The sequence below is a fragment of the Platalea leucorodia genome (genome assembly GCF_965183815.1).
Source record: "Platalea leucorodia genome assembly, chromosome: 1".
Classification (NCBI taxonomy): domain Eukaryota; kingdom Metazoa; phylum Chordata; class Aves; order Pelecaniformes; family Threskiornithidae; genus Platalea; species Platalea leucorodia.
The window spans coordinates 163,788,778-163,810,174 of NC_138823.1; the positions used below are offsets into that span (position 1 = coordinate 163,788,778).

Genomic DNA, 21,397 nt, shown 5'->3' on the forward strand with positions numbered 1-21,397 from the left:
AGGGTTTGGCTGGGAGGAAAGTCAGCTTTGTGTTTATGGCAGCGGGACTCGGGTCGTTACCCTGCCCTGATTCTCCACGTGATCCCTGGCAAATCATTTAATCCCAGTGCCCCGTCTGGGTACAGGGAGGAATCACCGCGCCGTGACACCCAACCCTTTGGGTGCCAAGCTCTGTGGGGCGCAGTTTGCACCTGGGCATGATGCATCCAGAGCAAACAGGGCTGTTGGCATGGCTGCGGAGCTGCTGGCAAGAGCGGGAGGCTAACAGGGATGGGAGGCCGGTGCCAGAGCAGTTGCACCAGCCACGGCCACGGCAGACCCAGAGCAGAGCCTGTCCCAGAGAGGCTCAGATGCAGAAAGAAACAAAAACAAGGCAAAAAATAACAACCACCAACCAACCGCAAAAGCACCGCAGGTCCTTAAAAACACCCTCAGGCATTTGCCAAGCAAAATCCCAGGGGAGCTCAGCTGCCTCCCTGGGTAATACCGAACTACGGCAAGTTACCTTCCCACCACCCCCCTTCCTGGGGCGCGGGGCTGGGGGGGAGGCTGGGGCACGCACCCGTGCATCGCCTGGTGCAAGAGGCAACGGATGGCTCTGTCCTCGCAGCAAGGGCTGCAGTTTCACTCTCCCTGGGAGGGGATGGGCTGTGCTGGAGCGGGGCTGTGGCACCTGGGGGGCTGCGTAGGGGCTCTGGAGCACATCTGCCAGCCGCCTGGCCCCCGCCGCCAGCCCGCGAGTACATCTTGTTTGTGTTTTTCTGCAGAGCACACTCCCAGCGGGTTATGTCAGAGGTGAGGAATGCAGGGCCACCCTGTGTCATGAGATCAGACTTACATTTTTAGGCTGAACGCTTACCGTATTTGCTGGGAAGCAGCACGCAGGCGGCACGCGGGGCCCCGGAGGGGTGGGAGATACCCCTTCGCCTCCGTCCCTCTTTTCCAGCCCTCGCTCCAGCAGAGCCGGGTGGAGCGGATGGGGCCCGTCTGCTGGAACAAGCTCTCCCTCTGTTCCTTGCAAGGAGCAAGAAAGGAAACGCAGTGAATTAACGCGAATGAAAAGGCAGCAGTGAAAGGCGGCCGGGCGCCATGCCAAGCGCTCGGAAAACGCTTGCAGAGAGAGGTGGTGGCGAGGTGCTCTCTGCTGCCACCGAAGGCATCGGCACCCTGCATTGCCCCGCGGGGAAAACTCATCCAAGCACCAGTACCCACAAAATATCACCGTCCCAGGGGCTGAAAGCATGAGGAGAGACTCCAGCCCATCCAGGGCCATCAGGGGGGCTGGGAAAGGTGGGCTGGGAGCTCTTGACATGAAGGACACGCACAGGGTCTGACCCAAAGCACCGCACAGATCAGTGACTTTCCCCCAGTTTTGTTGCTGGGAGCCAACCCTTATGTCCAACCTCTCTAAAATTTCTTGACTGCTTTGCAGGAGTCCTTCTGCTCGAGGAAAGCTGGTGCAAAATAACTCGGCTGATGTCCTGCAGAGTCTCTGCGCTGCCCATTCCCTGGATTTCCCACTTAAGACTTGGAGGCTCCTTTGCAACTCTGCTTCCCACCTAGGGCAGAAAGAGGGGAGCCGCTTTGATCCCGGTGCCACTGCACAGAAAACCCACTGAGGCAGGGTTGGACCCTGGTGCAGGGAAAGGCTCCCCTTCTCTGCTCTGGCATGGATTTTGTTTTCCCTTTTTTTTTTTTCCTTTTCCTGAAATAGCTGCAGTAGTAGGTATCCTGAGATCGAAAAGCCAAAAAGCAAAGAGAAACGCTTCCACAGATCACGTCCAAACTGAACGCCACTGTTTGTTTGTTGTTTTTTGGGGTTTTTTTTGTTCTGTTTTGCCTTATGGAAGGTTTTGACATGGTGGTGTTTTGTTCTGTGTCAGAAGGAAAACAAACCCTGAAATACCAAATTCTTTCATACAATGGACTTTCCTTTCTCTAAACATCCCTGTGAGATGGGCCTCTTGCAGCTCTCTCCTCTTCCCAGAACAAGAGAACAAATACTAGGAAATCTGGAGAGATGAACTGCACGGAGCTGGCGGCAGCGGAGGAGCGCGCACCAGCCCCATGTTACTCAACGTCTCCACTGCTGGCTGGTCCTCACTCGGAGGGGGCAGGTGAACCTCCAGCAAGCGTTGATGGTCCCTGTGCCACGGACAGTTTTCTGCTGTGCACCTCAGACTCCTTTTTGTGTCTCTGCGAGTGGTGACAGGGGACAATTTTAGGTCCTCGTCTGTTATCCTGGACCCTCCGTCATCTACTACAACCCTGTTTTGCCATGTCACCTCCATGTGCATTCCCAGACTCCTTTGGTCATGCTACCATGGTCCCAAGATCCTCTTTGGGACACTCCTCCTTTCATGGCAAATCCTGTTTTTTGGGTTCTCTCTAGGCTTGTGCTCCTTTGGAGGCACCAGAGGGTGTCCCGTGGAGGTGAGAGAGGTGCCTGGCAGAGACAGGAGGGACTAGCAGAGAGCAGGAGCTCCTGGGGAACCTTCAGACCCAGCACCCTCCCCTGGGCAAGGGGGTGGAGGTCCCACCAAAACATGAAGGTGATGTGTTGACAGGAAGGTGCTGGTCGCTGGCTCATAAAAATAAGGAGAAAGAGGCTATCGCGTGGGATCCTTGGGAAAATGAGGCTTTTTTTATGGTTTAGGATGTTATCTTCTCTTTCTTCCTGCTCTCTTTGTCTGCCTTTCCTTTCATAAAGTTGTGCCTTGATAAGATTTTCTGTTTTATCATTTGGGGTGGAGGAAGTAGAAGTCACAGGACGATCTGAGATTGGGTTTCATTTTCCCTGGATTTGGAGGGGAAGGAAAAGGGGGCTTGAGGCAGCGTTTAGCAACAGCCCTGGACACTGAACCAGGGCCTTACAGCTGCCAGACAAGACCTGGAGAGGGTGTCGCAGGTCCACCTTGGCTGATCCAGAAGACTTCCACACTATAAATGACATGAAGAATGGTTCTTGGCTTTCATTAAATTTTGCAGGTGTCTGGCATGCTTTGAGGAACAGAAATCATCATTAGCAATGATTATGTATCTTTAGGCTTGATATAAGCTCAGTTCAACTGCAGTGAACTCATTCGCTTTTGTTACGCTTCTTCAGTTTGGGGGAAATACACTGACACTGCTTAGCAACCTTTAATCATTTTGGCAGAGAAAAATAATCTGGGAAGGCCAAAGTTTATATCTGTTACCCTGCCCCAGATGGTTACTTGATCTCCCAAATAGTAAGTTATCTGGCCTTGCCATTTGCTTCTAATTAGCATTATTTTCTGAATTGCAACTGAGCGTCCTGAAATCATAGAATCATAGAGTATCTCAGGTTGGAAGGGACCCATAAGGATCACTGAGTCCAACTCCCTGCTCCTTGCAGGACTACTATAAATGCGTATTGCTCGACTTTAACACTGGATGATTACTCGTTCTGCAGTGTGGCAGTGCACCACGCTACCTCGGGCAGATCCAAGAATATAAGGCAGTAATATCTCCATCTGACCCAGGCAGGCAGTCGCTGGTTTGACTCAGCGCTGCTCAGCAGTGGGATGTGCTGTCCCTGCCAAAGCAGATACTGTAGGTTCTTTATTTCCTAATTGTCACTTTTTCTATGACTGCTTCAAACAGAAACAAGGAGCACGGAAAGAACAGTGCTTCCCCTGTCAGGGATGGGGCGGAAAGGACAGAAAAAAAGACTAAAGGAAGAATGCAGTGAAAGGCACCACCACATCCAGGGGCCTGACTCTGATCTCGCTTGAAGCAGTGTAAACAAGCAGGTTGCAAACCCTAGGAGGTCTGACTGACACTGGCACCAGAAGAAAAAGTAAAACATATTTTAGACCAAATATGCTGTAGAATATACGTGAGATTTTCAAAGCACCGAAAGCCATCATCATCAGGCAGTGCAGTAATTTGAGTTTTAGGGCCAGATCTACACACTAGGGCCGCAAGAACCAGACCTTTAACCCGATATAAAGTGACTCTATTGTATTGGTTGGAAAGATTTTCTATGGTTTGAAAGATCTGTGACCACAAAATCTCTCTGCTGCTCTGCTAACCTCCCTGATGGGACACCCTGCAGCTAGTCCAGACCCATCTTCCCCAAGACCTCCACCTATCTTTCTGCTCTCTGTACTCCAAATCTCTAGATAACTCTGTCATTCCTGGCGGATACTCACCCAACCTTTCCTGACCTCCTGCTGCATTTCCCCCACTTTTTTTAACCACCAGCCATGATAAAGCGCTCTGCTCAAATTCAGGACAGGACTGCCATTGCCTGTGCTCCTTCCCATGAAACTCACTGGAAGAGCATCCCACACACTTGGACTCTTGAGCAACTCAACTCACCTACACAAAGAAAAATGAGGTAGAGCTGGTAAGTCTGAGCAAGAGGCCCAGGCCAGCCCTTGTGGAGCAATAGGACAGGACTTGCAGGGAGATCTTGTTCCTTGATGTTTTCCAGGTTCCCATTAGGAGCCAGGCAGAGCTACCTGGCTTGTATGGATTCAGCTAGCTGTCCCTCCTGGCCACCTCTCCACTGGTCACTGGTGCAGGCTAGGAACATGGATCTGCTGCTCCACCTCTACCCATGTCCTCCAGGGTAGACCTAGAGACTTGGAGGAGCATATAGTCATGACTGATCTGTCTGAAGGCCAAGGACGCTGGGAGATATGCTGGCATCAGTGAGGTCCCCTGTCCCTGCCACAGAGAGGTCTCTTGAGCACTATGGTAGGCTAGATGTATTGCTCCAGAGTGTGGTCAGGGATTCCCTGGAACATCGCTTTATTCAGGGGCATCAGGTATCCCACAGTCCCCTGAGCAAGCAGACTGTCATGCCTCAGGATCCATCCTTCCTGGTTCCCATAGAGCAGCGAGAGAGCCACAGAAGCCCTTGGTGGTTCTGGTTCTCGTCAGCTACGGTTCATTCCTCCAGTCCTTCTTGCTCTTACACCCTGCAGGGCAAAGCAGAAAAGATCTCAGTACAACAGTCAATATAATGGTCCGTCTTCCTTTACACTAGCCAAGCGCACACTCCATTGCTGTCCTACAGCTACCCAGGAGGAATGAGAAGACATCTGGGAGATGCTCAAGGGTGCTAGTGTACTGCTGCAGAAGCCACTCCAGAAAGGGGTATAGGAAGGGTTTCAGGCAGCAATGGCATGGTGATTTAATCAAGTTGAGCAGGCTCTTTGCCAGGCATATCCTGTCCAGCTTGTGTTGAACCGACTGGCAACGAGGCGAGTCAGTGGCAGCCAAATACAAATGACCAAGACTAGCCTCGTTTCAGTGCTCAGTAGCTGATTCATGCTTTGGTCTTCTGCCCCACCCAGTCTCGAGTGAGTTCAGCACGTCTCCCCGAGATTCACTTTCCTGCTTTCAAGGCTCTCCCTCCTCCAGAGATCTTCCCACATTTGCAGCCCAACCCTCTGCCGCCAGTCCTCTCTGGTCTCCGGGACTGGACACCATGCAAGGCAGGAGCCAGCAGCTTGCTGGCTTTGACTCATCATCATCTAGGAAAAATGCTGGCTGATCCTGCCGGCTCTGCTTCCTCTTGCACCATCTGCTGTTCATGATAGCCATCCCCAGCACAAAGACTCGGTGTTTATCTCCACCACCCTGTCTCCTGGGGAAAGGCTGCTTCTAGGGTCACTGTTCCTATATGGCACTGCTGGACATGGCATCTGGGAAGTGGAGCTGTGGAAACGGTGCCATGCCATGCCCTAGCAATGCAATGGCATCCTGTTTTGTTGTTTTTCCGAGGCTTTTGCTAAGGCAGTGGCTCAGAAACATCACCTTATCTTCAAAGCAATGCTCTCCACCATGCAAGAGCACCCACGTGTCCTGGTGCATCAGGGAATATGGCAGTGCTGGCCGCGATGGCCGGTAGGATGGACAGACTGCCAGTTGCCATGAACACTGCACCACATGCTCTGGACATGGCAAAAAAGCATGGCCATGGGACCACGGGAACACATATCCCACCAGCTTTGTACCACCAGGTAATGCTCAAGTTTGGTCTCCGTGACTTACCTGTCTATGGTGTGAGTTAAGAATCAAAACCTGATGGTTTCTCACAGGACTCAGACTCCTGAGTGACGTAAGCATTTGTGGTCCCTTTCCTTAAATAACTACAAAGTGGAGCCAAATGGGTTTTCTCTCCAACAGATGGGCTGCTGACAGGTGCTGTTGGAGGCTGAGAGATGGAAAATCAAAGAAGATGCCCTGACGTGGTCTGTCACTAGCTTGAAGAGAGAAAAGCAGGTGAGATCTGGTTTCCTTATTCTGCCAGGCTATTCAGATGCTCTAGCAGTACAATAACACAAACATTAATGAATTTTTCCTCTCTGTTTTGGTGGGTCAGGAAAATATTATTACCTTGTCTTAAAGACAGGAGAGTGGAATGTGTCTTAAAGATGGGAGACTGGCGTATGTCCTTTGGGACAACAAGGATCTGCTTACGTAGCACAGGTCCCAGAAGAAGCAGGGTTGTGTCAGAATGGCATTCTGTAAAATAACAGAAAACAAAAGCTTTTCTTTCTCCCTAAATAAATCAGTTCTGTGTTTCATTTGTGGTTCACTTTTAAAGCCTTGCTGAATTCAAGGAGGATGTGGTCACGCTCATTGGAAACTCCAGATGCTACAATTTATAAACACAAATCTTCATTAAACTCACATTTTTGATGAGTTAAATCTCATGTGCTTTCACTCTATTTTTCCTGAAGGGTGATGGCAGGCTGTTATAGTTTTCATGTCCCTTGGAGAGCATTTGCCCAATACCTCTGATATCTCCTCCTTATTTCTTTGACAGGATCCAGTCTTTTGTTATTTACTGATGTCACTGTAGCCTAGGAGAGAAATCAACACAGTCATGAATTATGGGCTATGCTGGTAGGACATTTCACTCTGATTGACTGATTTTAGTGTGAACAAACTCAAGATAATTAAAGATGAGTCTAAGCTACAACACTTCACTTCTGGCTTCTAGTGAGGAGTGTCTGGGTTGAGTACTTTCACATGGGTCATTAGGAAGGTGAGATCCTTCAGCAAACATGGATCTGCGTGTAGGTCTCAGTTTTGAAGAAGCCGAGGATTATAGCAATGCAGCTGTATCTCCACTCAGGAAACTTTCACCAGACTTTAAGAAAAAACTCTCAGAATCACTAGGATGAAAATATCATGTGTTGTTGCATGGCTGTTCTTCAGCTTTAGGCATGGCATCCTCCAACTGGTCCTTCACCTGCAGGACGTTTCCATCCCACCTACCACCTTCTGCTGCTGAGCACCTGAGGGAGAAGGAAAGCAGCATCCTGGCCTGTGGGTGTGTGTTTCTGAGATGGGAGAGGCATGAGGGCACTGCCTGCCAGGACGTAACGTGTACCGGCTCTGCAAAGGTTGCCACCAACACTCTCATTTGCTTCAATACTCCAAATGTTACCTTCAATCAGAAAAAAAAAAAAAAAAGAAAGAAAGAAAAGAAGCCAGAGTCTTGCTTTCTCCTGGAACAACAAAATTCCTTGACTCCAAAGCAAAAGCAAACTGAAGTCACTTCATTTCAAAATCACTTCAGAAGATGATGTGCAGTGCTGTGGTACAACAGTGATGGGGAGGGTGTCCCCAAGCGCACAGCCACCTTAGGGCACGATTAGAGGAGTAACTCAGACTTTTCCATCTGAATGCTCCATTTATTATAAATAACCACCATTTTTAATCTAATCATAACCTACTGCCTGCTGGAGGCCCTGCAGTAATGCTGTTGTCATCTGCAAGCACTGGAACCTGGGGAGGAGATGAGGGTAGGATGTGTTTAGTTATTTGATGGCCTCTTTCATGAGGGCTACATTCAGATCTACCCATGTGCAGAAAGCACCACAATTTGGAAAGTCTGGGCTGTCTTTGGCAAGGTCCTCTTTGTACACCGAAACTACAGCACCACGCACGCTCCTTAAGATAGCCAAAACATATGTGAATGCACTCTTGCCTACCCTTGGAGTTTATAGCTCTTACTGTTGGTTAAAAATTTGAGAGAATTATGCAAATATGAGGACATTGGGTCTGGAGGACACCTCAGCTTGGGGTTTGGAGATTTAGCTCACAATTTTTAACTCCTTGACATCACATGGGCAAACACTTGCTTTGCTGTCTGATGAACTCCATGGTTTCCAGCCAAGCATTTGACCCAGAGAGTCAAGCCCATTGCTATGTGACTCACAAGGTAAAATCAACAACAACAACAACAAAAAGCCTTGGAAATGCAGCCTGACTCCATTGCTCCATAAAATGCCACAATGGCACAATCAGATACGGAGCAGTGTTTTTACCACCTGGGAGGAAAGGAGCCATGGACCCTCTTTGGATATGAAATTAAATGCGTGCTTATTTCTAGCAGATTCAGCCTAAATAGATTTGGAGCTTATCTTCAAATTTAGGGGTTCCCTGCTGCCCCACAGGAGCTTCTCTGCTAGATCAGGTTGGGTCTATTCAGGGAGCAAAGGGTTTGCATTGCCTCAGGAGAGTCCCTGTGAGGAGCAGGACAGGGAAGGCGGGGGCTCACCCCAGCTGTTGTCAAGAAATTGAGTATTGGGTTGACAAGATGAGGGGCATTCTTTGTGATGGGTGGGACAAGGAAGCCACCAAGAAGTTAAAAACAGAGTAGGAACAAAATGAATATTTAAGGAAAAAAAAAAATTGCAGCATCTGGCAAAATATTTTCTCTTTATATCCCTCTATGGGGTAATAGTTCTTCACCACCTGAATTGCGCTGGTGGTTGCGACTCCTCTCAGGATGTACATAAGAAGTGCTGCTGTACTGCACGTGTGATGGCCTGGACGGACAACTCAGTCCCTGGGGAAGTGTCCGGTGACTGGTGGCTTTGATGAGACCTACAGGAAAGCCACTTGTGGTGGAGAGAAGCACTTTGCATCCCAGCTGGTTCATGTTTTACGTGTAGTCGTAAAAAATCAAACGATCACTTAGCATGCAATCAGCGGATGGAGTAAGGTTTTTTTTAAGCCAGAACCATAATAGGTCGTGGCCAGTCACTAATCTCTAGCTGTCATGGTCAGAGGTCCCCTTCGATGCCCGGGGGGGACTCTCCTATCTGGCGCCGACACCATGCGGCCTGGAAATCCCTGTGGTCTCGTAGTTCCCCCCCAGGCTCTGGACCCACGCATGGGGGTGAAGGCACCGATTGCTGGTCAATATCCTGTCCCACCAGAGACTGGACGGAAAATATTGATTTCCTTTAAGAGCTCAGGAGAGGCGGCAGATTCACAAATGCAGTTGTCTCCCTGTTCACAAAAGTGGGAGCGAGGGCTGCTGGGACTTGAGTCCATGTAGGCATTGGCCCCGGGTGGGCTGAGCACTGGATCCAACATCACACCACCCATCTGGGGTTTTGGAATTATTGCGGGCTCGTCTCTCCTTGGAGGCAAAGGGAATACAAAGACAAGCCCCCTCCCATGCCGTGTTGAAGGCTCCAGTCATGGAGCAGGAGGATAACACTGAAATAAGTCTCCGTAACAAGCAAGATCTTGGTCTTCTACACCGAACCACAAGACCTCTGTCTCCTATGTTGGCCACCATGGAGCCAGCAAATATTAAATAAGCTGCTGTCTGCACCAAGCTGGGCTGAATTCATCCTGGCAGCCCCAAGGTGACATCGCTTGCTGCTCCTTCTACAAAATGCCACATGCTCTCTGGGGGATGTTTTCAAGCCAAGGTGCCCCTTCAGACTTGAGCTTCAAGGCTAGGAACAAGCCACCTGGGATCAGATGTAGAGGCAGAAGAAAACATGACTAAGGAGGCATGAGGTGTTCAACCTGGCGACAGCAATTTGTTCAGGTTTGTTCGGCTCATGTACACGTACCGGTGCTGTTGGAAGTGGGACGTAAGAGCATCACCAGTGCTGAGGTGCCACTGTTTTCTGCGTGCTGCACGTGGGTGCAGTTACTGGCAGCTGAGAGAGGTTATTAATCTTTTCTGGTGATTGCCTTGAGCTCCAGAGCAGCGAAACGCTTGTTCTGCAGCCCCCCGCGCTCAAATCGGCGGCACCCGGAGGGGAAGTCCAAAGAAATGGCTCCTCGGAGGACAACCCACATGCACCCACTTGAAGGACAGAGGCTCCTCTCCAGGAGTGTCCCAGCCACTTTGCAATTTGGGAATCTTGAGGTCAAAAGCCCCTCTGCAGCACGTACCTAAAGGGGCACTTCATCTTCTTTGGCTGAAGGAATTTGTCTTAACTGAAGTGTTTCAATTAAAAGTCAAGACTGAATCACTGCAAAGTGCCGGAGACAAAAGTCATTAATACTGGAATGCAAGTTTTAAATTATTTTTAATATGCTCTGCAAGGCATCCATAAAAGGCCCTTAATCAATATGCATTTCAATTCCCTGCATTAGGGTTTGCAGAATTTAAATTCACAGCAGAGGAAGCATTGGGAAACCAACCTGAATTGCTATCACCAGAGCTCTTGCACAGCCAAACCTGGGAGATCGCCTGGGTCCAAGCTGTTGGGTGGGTGTGACCAAATGGATCAGACATTTTTGGTGGCCTGTGCCAAAATGAACTGGTGGTCCCAGTCCCTGGAGAATGGGTGTTGGGGCACATCATTGACATGGAGGCAAGTCTTGGAGTCCCTGAACATGACGTCAACTGGGATTTTGCTTCACCGGTGCTATCGGCAATTTAAGCATTACCTGACCATCTCCTGGCGATAAGAGCGGAGAGGATGAGGATGGGCTGAGCCGCAGCCCTTAGCTCTCAGGGCTGTGGGTGCTCAAGCTTGGGGACCCCAGATCTTCACATGCAGCATTCACGTGCCCTCACGGCATACACCGTAGATTTGGTAACTCTCTCCCTGCATAGGTACGGGGCTAGTTTTGTGGCTGCTGCGCAGCAAAGCAAGCTGATACTCCTGCCTGCTGCTGCCGGCAGCAAGAGGGAGAGATTCATCAGCTCACAGCAGGAGCACGGAGGGGCGCGAGCTTTCCGAAGGCGAGAAAGGACAAGGGGACCCGTCCAAGAAGGCACTTGCGGGAGTGCAGGGGGCTAGGCAGTTTGAAGCTAAGCGTGTGCTTAAGCATTTGGCTGGATCAGGGCCAGGGGTGCAGAAAAGAAATTTCCGGCAAGGAGAAACCTCTAGGAAGAACCAAACCCTAGAGGAAGCTCAGGGTGAGGTTTGTGTTTCCTATTTCAGCCTTAAAAAAGCCCTGTCTCAGGAGGGGGTGAGTTTCACTAACATCCAGCATGTCTGTCCCCCCACCAGATAGCCCAATTCTTTGTATCCAGAATGAGGGTGACGAAAATAAAGCACGTGGAAGCCCCACAATGCAGATGCACCCTCAGAGCATCCTTCCCTGCAGTCAGCATCCTGGGGCCCAGGGGCAGAGCAGCATCACGCCTTGAAAGGTTCATAGGAGGAGGGATGCACTGAAAGGAGCAGAGATGGTTGTTGCAGCTCACCCAGAGATGAAAACAGGGCCTGGGGACAGATCTATCCCGTGGTTATTTGCATGCTCCCTGCCATGGGTTTGGATGGGGCCAGCTATTTCTCTCCCCAGACAGCCCCCAAACACAGCTTGGGGGAAGCCTAGAAGCAGGCTGGATGCAGCCACCCTGTTTTGGAGGCTAAAAAAATGCAGCCCCATAGAGGAAAGCTAGGTTAAGCCATTTACGTGCATGCCTCCGGCCCTGCTTAGTTTACTGCCAGCCTAAAAATCCCCTGGTGCTGGGAAATCATCCTGAACCTTGCATGCACATTGCTGCAGCTCAGCTTGTGTTCGGAGGGATGCATCTGTCTGATTTCGCTACCTTGATGCTTGAAATGAGCTAGGGAAAAGCAGGCGCCCTTTTGGAAAGAGAGACGGGGGAAAAAAAAAAAAAAAAAAACAGAAAAGAAAAACAGAAAGAAACCAAAACCGGGGGCGGGAGGGAAGGAAAAGGGAGGATTTTGTCTCGGGGAAAGGCAGCCCGGAGGCGTCGGAGCCTCGGAGGACCGTCCCCGCCGTCTCCCCGCATTGCGAAAGACCCTTTTGCTTTGGATTCGGGTGCCCCTCGGTTTTGCAAAGCATCCCGGCACGGAAACTCTGGCCGACGCTGCACCTCCCAAGAACCCAGCGGGAATGCTGGAAAACCGGGAGGCCCCGCGACGGGGCCGGGAAGAGCGGCCGGGCTGCGGGGAGCGGAGCGGGCGGCCGGCGAGGGGCCGCCTGCCATCTAGCGGCCCCGGGCCCGGGGTGCCCGCCCTCCGGCCCAGAAAAACACCCCAAAGCAAAGCCCAAACCCCTCCGACACCTTTTTTCTCCCCCCCCCCCCCGCATCCCTCTGCAAGCAGGGGGATCGGTGTCTGGTTCGGGGGGGTTTCTGCCAGCGGGGTCTTGTGCAGCTGCCAGGAAAATGCACCGAGACGTAAGTGCAGTGGAGCATAAATGTATTTGCAAACACGAGCCAGGCTGAACCAAGGAGCCATGTACTCCTGCCTGTATTTTTTTTTCCTTCCCTCCTGCACGGCTCCTTTCCCCCTCCTTGTGCCCCTGCAGAGGATTTTTTTCCTCCTTTCCCTCCCTTAAAAGAAATCCCCCGTGGCTGGAGCAGGGCTCTCCCCTCCTCTCCATCCCTCCCCATCTCCTGCAGTCTCCCTCCTGCCTCCCATTTTGTGGCCTCTCTGCTCCCACCCTGCTGCCAGCCCCGATGGGGACCCAGAGGGGAGGAGCAGGGGGGGACACAGCCACGTCTCCGTTCTCCCTTCGGTGACCCCATATCTCCTTAACACCCCCAGACCTTTCGGGGTGATGATACCTCTCTGTTTCTGCACCCAAAAGTTTGCAGGCTGAAGGCAGGGGGGGATGTCTGAACCCTCTCTTCCTTTGCCTCTTCCCGCAAATTCCCTCATGCAATAAATCCCCCTCCCCGCTGTGCTGGGGGCTCCCCGGTGTCACGGGGGTGACATGTCCCATTTTATCCCCACAGCATAGCCCCATACCCAGGGAAGGAAAGGGAGATGGCTTTTCAAAGGCCACCCCAGAAGAAGATGGAGTAACGCGCTCCCTACGATCCCGTCCTGCCCCACAGCCCCGCGGGGTCCTTTTTGGGGGTGCTGCAGAGCAGAGACCCAACACGTGCATCCTCAAACTGCCCTCCCAAGGCGCTTATTGAATGCAAATAGGCACAGAGCTGGGATCAGGTTTAAAAGGAGGGGAAAATCTGGGCTCTGGACAGTCATAAGATGTTAACCAGTGGCGATGGTTTGCCCAAGAGCACTGGTGGTTCACCCACCGACAGAGGTGCCAAAAATGAAGCCAGCGCTGGGTCCTCTTAGCAAACCGGCACGAGGCATGGGGCTCTCTGCAGCATCAGGTCAACAGAGATCCTCTGCTCTGGTGGGGGTGTGAGCAGTTTGGCAGCACCTTGGGACCCAAGGGGATGGGGGAGATGGGACGGGCACATGCTGGGTCTGTGCCCTGGTCTACAGACCCTCTGTTGGCAGTGGGTGCATGAAGCCCTTCCATGCAGCTCTGCACTGATATAAAGCTTTAATTTTACCTCTGGTATTAGCTTCTTGATAATTCCCAGAAGCATGTAGCCCTTCCCACAGAAATTGGCTTGGAGCTGGGGTCCAGCCGACCCCAGGTGTGACCCAGCTCTGGGGGTCCAGTTTGCTCACGGTCTCTCGTTTGCAGCTATGGTTTGGTGAAAAACGCTGCCTAATTTTACTCCCTTCCTGCACAACCTCCTTCGGCTGGGGCTGCACGGCTAGAAGGCGCGTCCCCTGGGTGGTGGATAGGGGATCCCTCTCTGGAGGGTGCACCGGATAAAATTGAAGAAGGTGCCGCGAACCAACGCAGCCTAAGGGAAGGCCACCCTGACAGAAAAACCACTGGCCCTCCAAGTCATGGGGGTTGGGCAGGAGGCCAACTACCTCCTCCCGGAAAAAAAATAAAAAGTTGCAGAAACGACGAGCATCAACTCGGAGATGGAGAAAATCAGTAATGAAGTGAGGAGGAGGAGGAGATGGAACTGGATCGGTCATGTCTTGAGGAAAAAACCAACAGAAGACTGCGCTGTGGCCCTTGGGACTCCAGAGCACGCAGCCGCAGACCGATCGAAGTGGAAGAACGATGTTCGCGCCTTGTGTGCCTCCTGGCACTGAGAGAATTCAGATCAGATCCTGCACAACCTAGCAAGGATCCAGCAGTGTGCCTTGGGTCTGAGGACCCTCAATCACACTGTCAGTCTTCAGCAGTACCATTGCAACAGGGGCAGTCGGGGTTTCCTTGTGTGCTCCCTACCCACCCTCCTCTAACCTTGCTCAGGAAATGTGTCCACCCTCCTTTTTATTCCCTTTTTTCTTCTTTTATTGCTTCATTCCTTTATCTAAAAAACCAACACAACTCTAAAAGTTCAAGTTGACTGGACAGCCCAATCCTTGTGTGAGCCCAGAGCATGGGCAATCGCATGTGTCATGAAGGATTTATTCACAAGGCCAGGTCTTACAGCTCGGTCTTGCTCCATAGGTGCTCTCAGCCAGATGCTTTTTAAAGTGCTTTGGGGGAAGAGCTGCCCCCCTAGCTAGATGGGAACGGGCAGGGAGAAGGTCTTTTTGGCCCTTGTGTTGAGGTTTTCCCATACCGGCCGGTCACGGTGCTGGGAACTGGTCCCAGGCATGTTTCGTCTGCAAGGGGAAACGTTGCTGGGGTCAGAAGCGTGTGCGAGGAAGGATTTTATAGAGGGAAAAAGGCTCAAGGCACCAGCCTGGCCCGTCTCCATCCTCGGCTGCAGCTCCACGGTGCTGCCCTGGGGACCAAGCCTGCTCTGCTGCGGAGAAAGGGAGGAAATCTTCTAGGAAGGGGGAAAAAAAAAGGCATTTGGAGAAGCGCTGCTACCTGATCCTTCAGGTTCGGCACAGGAGAACCGAGCTGCTCCCAGTCACTGGGGTTTCTCATCTCCCTGGGTCCTGCCCACGTTTCCTCCGTGGTCCCAGCTGGTTTGCCCTCTCCCGATTCCTCCGCACGATCCATTTTTTTTTCTGGGGCTGATTCCACTGTCTTCACATCTTAGATCGCCGTGACAAGCTAGAATAGGGCTGCAGAGTCCTTACGCTCTTATCAGCATTGGATTAATTAAAAAGCTAATCAGAAATAGAGAAAAGCTCAGCGATAACCTTGCGCTAGAGCGGTTTCCGAGTAGGTACGCCAGCGAAATAAAAACAGCAATTTGCAGCTAAATAAAAATAACAATTAAGCATTTGAAATACAAATATACCCTTCAGAACAAGCAGATAAATATTCAGATGCGTTCATTAGGAGGTTGAGGCTGTCTCTCAAATAAACAGACAGGTACAAAATAGCAGCCTGAATACTCCAATTACAGCAACATCACATCGGCGCCCATGCTCCCGGCCCCAGGCGGTGGGAGATGAGGAGGAGGAGGAGGATGGGGGCAATGGGGAAAGGGTGTGTATTTTTTTGTTTTAAATTGGTCTTAAATTTTGTGTTGTGTAACTGGGATTTGGCTTCTCCTGCATGGAGGGGTTTAATTCCCGAGGATGGGAGGTTGTCTTGTGGCACCGGTCACGGCTCCTCGATCTGACACGGGGGTGTCCTTCCTCCCACCACGCTCTGCACAAGAGGCAGCAGGAGTTGGCCTCCTGCCCGCTGCCCTAAACCCGGCCTGAGGGGCCCGCCGCCCTCCCCGGGCAGCGGAAGGAAGACCGTGGATCAGCGAAAACCAAAACACCGCCAAGCCCAAAAATTACAAAGCTTTTAGAGCTCAAATGCTGCAGCTGATTGAAAAAATAACACACACACACCACCACCACCACCCCCCGCGCCGAGGCCCTCAGCGCTTCCCCGGCCCGCGGCGGGCTGTGTGGGCGGGGGAACGGCCCTCTTCTTGCGCGCCCCCTAGCGGCGCGCCGCTGCACCGCGCCGCGCCGTGCCGAATCTGCGGCGGGGCCGGCGGCGGCCGCTGCTGCTGCTGCTGCTGCCGCCGCCCGTGCGGAAAGTGCGGCGGCGGGACGCGGGCCGGTTTTACGCCGGGCGGGATTTCATCATGCGTGGGGGGGCAGGGCGGCGCGCCGCGCCTCTCCATGCCGCTGCCGCCCCGTAGCGCCCTGCCCGCCCTCCTGCGCCGCCTGCGCCGCCTCGCCTGCCCGCCCGCCGCCCCGCTCCGCTCCCGGCCCGCCCCGGCCGCGACCCCCATGGACGGTCCGCAAGCCGAGGCGCTGCTTGCGCCCCTCAGGCAGGCGGTGCGGCATCAGGTAACCCGCCTCGGCCCGGCTGAGGAGCGGGGAGCCCCGCCTGAGGGGGGGGGGGGGGACACCCGCCGGGGAGGAGCCGCCTGAGGTGGGGGGGTCCCGGCTGGGGGACGGGGGTCTCGCTGAGGGGGTCGGGTGTGTGACAGAGCCGCCCGGAGCTCCGGGCCCGCGGCGGCCGGCCGCTGCCTCGGCTCTGTGGGGAGGCGTCGTGCCCCCCGTGTCCCCCGGAGCCCTGCCTGGGCTGTGCTCCGGGGGGGTCTGCCCTGCGGAGCGAAGGCAGCGCCTCCCCTCAGCCCCGCGGGGCTTGCGAGCCTCCAGTGCCGCGCTCCGGGGCACTGCGGTGCTCCAGCCCGGAGCCCGCAGCCCAGGGGCCCTGTGGGTTTGCCCGGGGCTTCTGGCCGGGTGCGGGGTCCGCAGGTGTCTCCCCTCGGACCCGCAGAAGCGGGCTGGCAGGCTGGGGGGCTGCCCTCTCCCCTCCCCGCAGTGGTGGTGGGCGTTGGGGCTGCCTTGCAGGGCTGGATCTGTGCGTCAGGCTACCTGGCTTCCCTCCCCTGGGCTTGATGGGACTTCTGTGCCCAAGGCTGACTCTGTCATGCTTTTAGGGCCCTGCCGCTTCACATTTTCTTTATAAAACAGCCTGCATAGGTTCCCTCATCCAGCAGGGTCACGCGATGACTTCCCCTTCGAGCTGAGTTGGTGTTGGAGGTAAATGGCATTCTTTAGAGTTGCATATTTGCCTGCTACAGGAGGGGTATTAATTCCTTTGCACATTTTCCATTTCATCATTCTTACTTCTCTAGCTGTCCCCTGTTAGCTGGGACTGCATCACGTTCTCTTTCCACCTCCTTCGCAGATGAAGCTATTATCTTTTGCTTCCTTCTTACCTGAGAAGGATTTGGTTGTCTTTTTATTTCCTAAGTGAATCTTGATCTTGGTTCCCTTGCTGTGTGCGTTACTGGCAGCGGAGCCTGCTCGCAGCTCGTGGAAGCTCCCCTCCCTCCCTGCTTTAGCAGCAAGACCTATGCGTGTGGGTTCCCCGCACGCCTCCTTTGGCTGAATCCGTAGTCTGCTTAGCTGCACGCAGAGCTATGTGTGTGTCCCAGGTATTTGTACATTTGTGCCTGTGTTTTCCCATTAAATGAGTGGATTTATGGCCCTCTAATTATACCAGCACTTCAATGAGTTTTTATTATGAATCATTGTACAGCATAATGCCTTGGCAAGAGAGCTTCTTATAAACAAAATGATGATTTCTAGAACCAGCCAATTTATTTATTTTAAAATCCTATATCTTGGATGCTGTCATTTGCCTTTAAAGTATCATTGAACCCCTTCTTTCTGCCTGTGGGATGGGGACAGGAGTGTGGGGTGCCAAAGAAAGGTTTGTGGGTAAATTCGTATAGCTAGGACCACAGATATTGTGTTGTACAGCTGACAGTAGTAATTCAGTGAGATCTTTGCACAAGAGGAAAGGGAAAGAGTAACAAAGATTGGGGTAGTTGATACCTTATGATGCAGAGGACTCTGTCTATCAGCTTGTGGAGAAGCAGTTTAATTAAAGCTAAGGGACTCTTAACCTATGGAGAGGAAAGTGAGCAGCCTATCTTCCTGCAGCAGTGCCTGATGCAATAAGCTGCCGTGATCCAGGGGTGGATCCCTCTCTGCTTTACTGGTCTATGGGACAAAGCTGCAGCAAAATTTGCCACATCGAGTGCTGCTGTGCACTCCTCCTCTGGGTTGGGCTCGAGCTTGTAGCTTTAATTAGATTGAGTCCTGTCAGCAAACATAATTATTTGCTTCAGTTGTGTTTTTTTGTTTTCTTCTCCTTGCGTATGTCTCAGTACTCTTTTACTTATAGATCAGGACAAAGAGTTGCTGTATGCTGTTTTTAGATGCTCAGCCATGAGCAGGGTGATAGCTCTGTTGAGTCAGCAGTCGCTGCTTTGCTGCTACCTTGATGTTTTCCCACTGCCGACCCCCTAGCTCAACAAAGGCAATTTGGACTTACTACTTTAAAAGAAAAAAAAACAGATCCGATCCCTCCCTCTGCCACGTTACCCAGGAATGGCAGTTGAAGTCCTCAGCCCTAGAGTGAAAGTTTCACGTTTTGGTATAACTAGTTAACAGGAAGGAAACGGCAGATTTGTACTGTTCTTGTAGGCAATGGGGTTAGGGAGCCTACCAGGATTCTTATTTTTCTTTCTTTCGTTGTGTGTGCATTTGTTTTAATGCAGTCTTTTGAGTCTTCCTCTGTTTATTAATAAAATTAGCCTTTGAACTCCTTAGTCTCCGAAGCACTTTCAGCTTTTCTTATCTGATTACTGAATGGCAATTTGTGTATTCTCTTCTCTTTGGTTTCTCAGTTGCCTGTAATATTAATGTCAGAAAAGCGCAGAATTTGTGAAAAAGCTAGTATTGTGGAAATGTGGTAATCTCTTTGGATCTTTTTCTTTTTTTTTTTTTTTTTTTCTTTTTGTGTAATGGAGATGTGCAAGATGCAAGAAAAAAGCTGAACTTGGAGCTTCCCATTCTTAGAACACCCCACTTGAGAAGGCATTGACTTTTCTCTGCTTTTTCCCCCTGGGTCAGCTCCTTTGTCCTTCTCAGTAATTCAAGATAGACCTCGGTTTTGGCTGAAGAAGAGTGGACTGAAAGGAAGACTTTTAATTAATTTATCTCCAAGTGCAAGCTGGGCATGACTGCTGAGGATCACGTTCAGAAAAGCATGGTGCTGGGTGTTTAGGGGTTGAGCACTTCCCTGGGATGAAAGGGGAGGATCGTCCCCATGGGGTAGACAGACCTCTGTGGAACCATAACAAGGTGATGTTGGTTTGACTTGGGTCAAGACCTTGGTGTAAGCCCACTGCAGGGTTTTGCGGCTCTGAAATATTTAGGCATTGGGGGTTTTTTTGTGGGTTTTTTAATGTTTTTTTTTTTTTTTCCACTCCATTCTTTCCCAAAGTTACTGGACAGGTTTTAAAAACAATAAGTGTTTTTACAGATAATGCAATGCCTTCTTTGCTTAGACATTAGGCTAAAAATGTCTGTCTTCTATGATACCTCCTTCTAAAATTTTGTGTGCTTATCGGTCAATTTTGAACAGATTTGACAGAGGAAAAGAAGTCTAAAATGGTCATAAATTTTGAAGGCAAGGGAAGGGGTAGAAGAAAGAGAAGCCTTGTTTCCGAGAAAAAGAGCACAAAGCCTGTATTAACTATCTGAGAATCCACTTAGTTCATCCTCAAAGACAGAAAGCTAGGATTTGTGGAAATCTGCCGTGAAGTGGTGCATACAGGAGTATATTTGCACACTGAGATTTAATAACCGCTCTGGGATTTGACAACAGTGTGTGTAGGGTTGAATTTCTGTAATAATGTCTAGTTCTGCTAACTCTCAATGCATAAGTGTTTCTCACTTCTGCCAATTGAAGCAGCCTCTTGAGACCTGCGTGGAGAGCGGGGAGGCAGGACAAAACCCTCCTTTTGGATTGCCAGGGGAGCTGAAAGAAAGAGAGTTCTCGTCTATGGCATTCAAAGAAAGAACGTATATCTTGTGTTTTGTCTCCTTCTTCTAGGGAGAACTGGTAAGGAAGCTAAAGGAAGAGAAAGCTCCTCAGGTGGATATAGACAAAGCTGTAGCAGAGCTCAAAGCTCGGAAGAGGGTCCTAGAAGCCAAGGTGAGTCTGGAAATTAAATTTGAGTTCCACAGTTTCATATGAAATGCCTTAAAATCTCTACTTAATGCTTTTTTACAGTATTGATTTGGGCTAAACAGTCATAGCAGGGCAGACCGTTTGAATCACTTCTGAAATAGTTTGCAAGTTTCCAACTAGTGGCAATTTTGTTCTTTATCTGTTACGCTAATGTCTTAGCATTAAATCACAGTGTGCGAACAAATAAATAGGAGTTCAGGTTGTTCATAGTCAAAGCTGAAATTCAGTGCATATGTTGCTAATCTTCCTTTACTGTATAGATCTCTTGTGCACAGTGAGAGGACGTGCTGTTCACCGTAGTGAGTTTCATCTTCAGATTCTTTGTGCAGCATTTAAATTCCCAGACTGGCAGAGAACATGTTTCTTTAGAAACCATTTTCTTTGCTACAGTTTAAACAAAGTTTTTGGAGACGTTTCAAATAGCCTATGGTTTTCCTCAGCCTTAAAGAGAGGGGTGTACTGAAATTATGCCCCCTTTTTTAAATGTGATTGTGCTCTGAAAAGTCTTTCTGTAAATGAAATGGTGGACCTTCAAGTTTGTTTTGTCTCTAAATCAATAAACAAGTAAAAATACACTTCCTTTTCCTGTGTGCTTCCCTTCCCTTCTCAGACTGAAACAACAAAAAGAAACTCCTGAAGCGTAACAACAGTCAGGTGTGTAGATTCACCCAGGAAACTGCAAGCTTCTTTCTAATTTGTATTACATATCAAAATGTAGTTGTGCTTTGGTGGTACTCTTAAAAATAAATGAATAAATAAATAAATACGCCACTGCTTGCAACGAACTTACTGTGAGAATGTGAGTATACCTGAGTTGACCCTATTTGTCCTACAGAGTCGTGTGAGGCAAACAGCGCTCTCTGTCAGGTCTGGTGTTATGGCTACCTGTTTGTATACATTTAACCCAAGTAAAAATATGTCATTTTTACTTAGTATTCAGCATAGAAATGTGCTTTGAAGCCATTGCGTGAAACCTGTTTTGATAGCTAGGTCATCCTGGAATAAATAGTTTCTAAATGCTTTCCCAATTCTGTTTCCCAGCCCTCAGAAGCTTGACGTAGAGAGACATAGCAAGGCAGGTTAGGAGTCCTGGTATCCCTGTGAGCCCCACCTTTCTGTTGGAAGAGTGCCTGTAGGATGCAGCGTAGAGGCGTGCTTGCCAGTTACACAATTTCTGTGGGCTGTATCCCTGTCAGTGCAAGAATGACCTTGCAAACGCAGCGTCTGCCCTTGTGAGTGCAGCACTCCGATATAGTCTTTCTCTCTTGATGGTGTTTCCAGCAATGCATCACAGCACTTGCAACTTCTGCAGAAGGCAGCAGTGTGAATGCTCGTTAGCTTCAGCAGCTGCTGGTAGAGTTTTCAAGCCCTGTGATTCCGACTTAAAGATAGCAGAGTGGTTCTGAATTTGGAGCTTTGAACAGGGCAGAGCAGT

General features: G+C 50.7%; 1 protein-coding gene across 1 annotated transcript in view; it reads left to right on the top strand.

The window, feature by feature from the left end:
* Nucleotides 1-16,082: 16,082 nt before the first annotated feature.
* Nucleotides 16,083-21,397, top strand: part of GARS1 (glycyl-tRNA synthetase 1) — a gene marked incomplete at its 5' end in the record, with an annotated part of 28,688 nt that continues 23,373 nt past the window's right edge. The window contains 2 exons of the mRNA XM_082328731.1: nt 16,083-16,253; nt 19,825-19,926. Coding sequence (XP_082184857.1) covers nt 16,083-16,253; nt 19,825-19,926 — 273 coding nt within the window. The remainder of the gene's footprint in view (nt 16,254-19,824; nt 19,927-21,397) is intronic.